At 47.1% G+C, this 5,589-nt stretch overlaps 1 protein-coding gene across 5 annotated transcripts in view; it reads right to left on the bottom strand.

Annotated features, from left to right (window-relative positions):
- Positions 1 to 588: 588 nt before the first annotated feature.
- ATP12A (ATPase, H+/K+ transporting, nongastric, alpha polypeptide) overlaps positions 589 to 5,589 on the bottom strand; it is a 28,756-nt gene continuing 23,755 nt past the window's right edge. For 2 of the 5 annotated variants that reach the window (XM_006765065.2, XM_015564841.1), the window contains 9 exons: positions 5,222 to 5,372; positions 4,150 to 4,318; positions 3,907 to 4,061; positions 2,572 to 2,695; positions 2,258 to 2,403; positions 1,637 to 1,770; positions 1,401 to 1,502; positions 920 to 1,011; positions 589 to 837 (listed from right to left, as the gene is read on the bottom strand). In XM_006765065.2, coding sequence (XP_006765128.1) covers positions 809 to 837; positions 920 to 1,011; positions 1,401 to 1,502; positions 1,637 to 1,770; positions 2,258 to 2,403; positions 2,572 to 2,695; positions 3,907 to 4,061; positions 4,150 to 4,318; positions 5,222 to 5,372 — 1,102 coding nt within the window. In that variant the 3' untranslated portion in view covers positions 589 to 808. The other 3 variants (XM_015564840.1, XM_015564842.1, XM_015564843.1) reach the window with 3 other exon arrangements.

Raw genomic sequence — 5,589 nt, 5'->3', positions numbered from 1 at the left:
GAACCTTTAAGAAGGACATCTCAGAGTCACAACTGAGGTTGTCCATGTTTTTGTGATGTAAACCAACCATGACTTTCATATCTTGCAAACCTTCAGCTGCACTGGCCTCTTTTTTGAGCAAGGTAGGTATGAAAATATAAGTTCTCTGGGAATTCAAAGAAATCTTTGGGAGGTCATTGAAGTTTTAAGATGGTATGGAATGGAGATCCGAGCAATCATATGAGAGCTTAGGGAGCAGAGAGACCCCAGCAGATTTCTGGATTACCTAAGACTATTTCATGGGAGTGAGCTTTATCCTATATAATAAAGGCCTAATATGCTAAGTGTCTGACTGTTCAACCGTTTGACCAGTCGCTCGGATGCACACTGACCACCAGGGGGCAGATGCTCTGACTGGTAGTTTAGCTTGCTGCGGGGGACTGGCCAATCGGGTCTGGGCGAGATGGGCTGGGCATGCCCTGGAGCCAACGTCCTGCAGCCCCTCCCCAGCCTCTAAAATATTTCTTCTAATTAATTTCCTTTCAATGTACATGAATCCGTGCACCGGGCCTCTAGTATACATATAAATACATCAGTTTTCCACATACATTACCTTGAAATTCACATTCTTTTATATAAGGAGGTGTATATATAAATGAAAATCATATATAAATAGTCAAATCTCTGCTTTACAGTATAAACATCTGGTAGTGTCTTTCCTACAGTTTCTGGCTTCTCCTGAATGTATTCTGATGATGTCCCAGATGTGGCCAGAAGACGAAGAGGAATGCCCTGGTGTTCTGGTGGGAGACTTGGGAGGTAGGTGGTCTTAATAATACATGTTCTTATCCCACCAGCCTGCAGAGATAGAAAGTGAGTTATAAATGGATAGTCTGTGGAAGTGGATAGGCAGAGTCTCAAAGATCATCCCACAACTTACTTCCAGGGTAGAGTCTGATAAAAAGTTTCCGCACCTCATCGTACACCCAGATGAGAATGGCGTGGGGCACAGCCACAAACCAGTACTGAGGCCTAGAAGCAGAAGAGGGAGGTGAACCTGAATGCACTGAAGAGAGGGCCCAGCCCCTGCCTCCTTGGAAAGAACAGATCCATTGGGTCACACAACATGAAACTGGAAAGTTTCTTATTTAACCTGGATTGTGACCACTAGAAGTAGCATCTGCCTTTGAGGTGACCTGTTGGATGAGGGTAGAGATGGGATGGTGAGGAGTGGGAAACGCATTTCCTCTTCGGGAAAACTAGCAGTTCAAAGCCTCTGACTAATACGGAACTGCTCCATTTTGTCTCTTTTGAAAGACTGAGGGGAACCTCCCCACTCTCCCCAAGTCCTAATGTTTATTTAGGCTGTGACAGCTCAGAGCAGGACTGGCCTTTTCCTCCCCACTGTTGAAGGAACTCACCGGAGCATGGTGAAATTCAGGGCTGTGATGCTTCCGAGGCCATAGGAGAGGATCAGAGCGATGATAATCTGGGAGGCAATCCCCACCCAGATGACTTTATTTCTACAAGAAACATTAAAGCATGAAGATTCTGAATGCCTTTGGCCCAGGACCACATACCCAGCACCAGCAGAGCCAATGCCTCTCATGGTATGCTGCCTCATCATCCAGGAGGTGAGGTGGGATACAGGTAGTACCTGAAGAGACCCTGCTGGAAGATGGAATTCCTCCGGGTTTTCCTGATGATCAGATCTGCTATTTGCTGGACCATGATGCCAATAAAGAAAGCTGTGTAGCCTGTCCATTCTAGGTATTTCCTCTGGTAACGCGTCTGTCAATGGACAGAGAGAGAGAGAGAGAGAGAAAGAGAGAGAGAGACCTTGATACCCCACAGGGAAAGCTTCAGAGAGATTTCCATGCAGTTCTGTGAAGCGCTACTCTCCCAACCTCCCTGAGATTGAGAGCGGATCACCTCCTTGTGTTTGGAAAGAAACATAGTTGTTTTTTGTTTATTTTCTAATAGGCAAGCAGGAAAAGATGCTAACTTAATTGATTTGGCCCAACTGTGGGCATTGTTGGACTGGCTACTTTTCCCTAAAAAGTGAACTCTAGGCATCAAATTCAAGACAAGAGATGAGTCCCAGCAAAGGCCACAGCAATGTCACCTCATGGCCCAGAAGCCCTGTTAACTTAGAAAACGTCCACCTTCTTTGTGTCACTATAGCCGTCCAGGGAAACCTAAGTTCTGTGTCAGCCTGAACAGGGCAGCGTCAGGAGGGGAGGAGCAGGAGGACGGAGAAGGCAGAACCCCTCCTTACCCATTCTTGTCCATAGCTATCTTCCAAGTTGTTCACAGAGTCCTTCTCCCATTCCACCCGGAGGTTAATGAGGGTGCTGGGTCTAAAGCCCTCCTGTGCATACACGGTGAAATACACAAGAAAAGCTCCCAGGGACTGCATGATACCTGAGGGAATGAGAGTAAGGCGTAGGTTCCACAATGACTTCAGAACTGCCCTGTCCTCATTCTTCTCATGGTTCCTACTTCCACCCCAACCACACCCCACAAGGAAAAGCACAGCTTCTGACTGTGACTGGGTAGTCCCCTGGGTGACAGGACATTCCCTCATCATACCTATGTGCAGATAAGAGTATACGGCAAGCGGCTTGTTCACCAGTCGATCATTCTTCTTGTGGCGAGGCTTCCTATTCATAATGTCACTTTCAGCTTTCTCATAAGCTAAGGCGATGGACGGAACCTGGAGGGAAGAGTCTTGAGGCCCACCCCTTGAACACTGTGCTCTACCCACAGGATGTCAGTAGGAGTGTAGTCTGAGACCTGGGGAGGGTGGCAGGGAGGATGGTGGAAGGTGGCCATGGGCTATGGAACTAATCTATTCAAGGTGAAGGCAAGGGGTGGGGGGCGGTGAGTACATTGTCTGCAGAGAATTTAAAAACAGTCGGCTTAAAAATCAATCTGCTTTCCATCATCACCATGTGCTGGAAGTTCTATACAATGCGAGTTATAAGTATCTTTGCCCCTCTGGGGCAGATTTCTCCTATTGTCCCCTTCCCTGGATCACAGTGATTCTCTCCCAGGTCCTCCACCCTGGAGGGCCTGTTAAAAGACAGATCATGGCTCCATTGCCCCTCCCCACTTCCCACAGACTTTCTGATCCACAAAGTCCTGGCTAGGGCCAGAGACTGCATTTCTAGTAAGTTCCCTGGGCCACACTGGAAGAACCACTGCAGTGGAGAAAAATGAGCAAATCTAAAGGGCCTGAAAATGATCTGACTGTAACCTTGGCGATCCCATTTCCCCTCTGAGGTAGAGCTATCTCGTCTCCTTGCAATGTGGAGGTTGTGTAAAGCAAGGGAGGGCAAGGAGGCAATTTGCAGGACTGCTCTCCTCACCTGGAACTCAGACTGCTCCCTGTTGCCTTTCCTCCTTTGCCTGTGTAAGCCAGAGACACGTGCATAATGTCACAAAGATTCCTTACACAGATGCAAGCTAGTAGAGGGGAGGGTTTAGGTGACAGCATTGTAGGTCAATGTGAAACTTTATAACTGTGGCTTCTTATTGTGTTGAGGTGAGGAGCCTCCTGATCACAGATCCTTTTATTTAACAAGGGGCTGCTATAGGTTATCACTTTAGCCATTGGGTCCCCAGCAACACAGGAACTATCTTGGTGACAACTGCATCTTCTCAAAAGAAAAGAGAGCTGGTCCTGACGGATGGCATATGTTTTTGGAGGGTGAAGAACTCATGTTTGAAAAGCTGTTATATGAAGTGAAGTGTTGTTAATTTCCAAATATTTGACAGATTGGCTCACGGAAGAGCTCATTAGAAATGCAGAGCTTCAGCTCCTTCATGGCAAAGTTTAGTTTATCTCCTTGCCCTTGAGGCAATGACTGAAGTTTATATGACCTGGTTTAGTTATCAGACCCTATTCCCTGTAGTGCTACTTACAATGTCTGTGCCCAAGTCGATGAACAAGATGGTGATGGTGCCTAAGGGCAGGGGCACCCCAACAATGATATAGATCAGAAAGGGGCACAGTTCAGCGATGTTCTTGGTCAGGGTGTACGCGATGGTCTTCTTGAGGTTGTCAAAGATCAGGCGACCTAGGCAAAGATGTTTCTCCTTACAGGGCTGGCTCTTCTCCCAGTGACCCCAGTTTTCAGGAAGACCACTTGGAGGAAGACTACGCACCTTCCTCCACCCCGGTGACTATGGATGCGAAGTTGTCATCCAGCAAGACCATGTCAGCTGCATTTTTGGCAGCATCTGAACCTGCTATCCCCATGGCAATCCCAATATCTGCCTTCTTTAGAGCCGGAGAGTCATTCACTCCATCACCAGTCACAGCAACAACTGCATCCTAGGCACAGGGACACAATGAGAAAATGGGAATGAACAGGACTATGGGGTCCCAGGCAAGAACATTGTTTTTCTTTTGTCTTCAGGATGGAGGCCAACTGGAATGGAGACAAAGGGCCTGGTTTGGGATTTGGGGAAAAGATAAAGATGTGAAATCCCAGATGACAGATAATGAGCTCCAAACAAGATGTATTTAAATAATTAAAATCAATGTGTGTGGCAGGCAAGAGGGATACCATTGGTGCTCCATATCCACAGGTTTCCCATCTGAAGATTCAACTGAGGATAAAAAATATTCAGAAAAAAATAAACCCCAGAAAGTTCCAAAAAGTGAAACTTGACTTTGCCACATGCTGAACACTATGCTGATGGAAGTGATATGGGGCACACCCTGATATAGCTTCTGTTCAAATGTAGGTAATGTGAAAATGTCAGTTATAGGTAAATATAGGTTACATGCAAATAACACTCCATTTTATATAAGGAACTTGAGCATTCATGGGTTTTGGTTTTGTGGGGGGGGAGGGCGGCCCGGGGGGCGGGGGTGATGTCCTGGAACTAATCCTCTGAGGATACTGAGGGATAACTGTACATTTTATATTTTATGTCTTTACATTTTTGTTCTCTGTCTTAAATTTTAAATCTCTCTGTACCCACATCGACCATAGTACCAGATGCTTCACTGTCAGAAAGCCCTTTGGAGAGTGTGCAGCTGTGTGTGGGAGGGAATCTAAGGAGGGCAGAGGGTCACCCGGAGGTGCGGCAATGTGGGATGACGCGGACAGGCAAGGACTATATCTAGAGGTTGAAAAGGCACCAAGCCTTGACCTGGGATCTGGATCTTAGCCCTGCAGTTCGGACGGTGAGGGACTGGGAGGTCCTCTGAGCACTGCTGCCCACCCACCTGCCTCTGGCAGCCCTCCACAATAATCAGCTTCTGCTGGGGGGATGTTCGGGCAAAAACAATCTCTGGGTAGCTGGTTAAAACCTCATCCAACTGGTCCTCACTCATGTCCTTCAGCTCCATGCCAGTCACCACCGCAGCTTTAGCATCCCTAGAAAGGTCAGAAGGAACTGGTTGAAGCCAAAGGTCAGATCTTTGGTTGAAACACCCTTCTGGGCAGGATGTGGACTAAAGCCTCTTTGATTTCACTGGGGAATCCAATGTCCTTGATATCCAATACTTGAGTGGGATGACAGGCATTTTGAATACTGGGGACACTTTGGTCTCCATTTCAAGATGGTAAACTGAGGCTAAAAAAGAAGTCCATT

The sequence above is a fragment of the Myotis davidii genome, unplaced genomic scaffold, assembly GCF_000327345.1.
Source record: "Myotis davidii unplaced genomic scaffold, ASM32734v1 scaffold701, whole genome shotgun sequence".
NCBI lineage: Eukaryota > Metazoa > Chordata > Mammalia > Chiroptera > Vespertilionidae > Myotis > Myotis davidii.
Note: the sequence above shows the minus strand (reverse complement) of the source record. Positions and strands in the feature narration are given on the sequence as shown.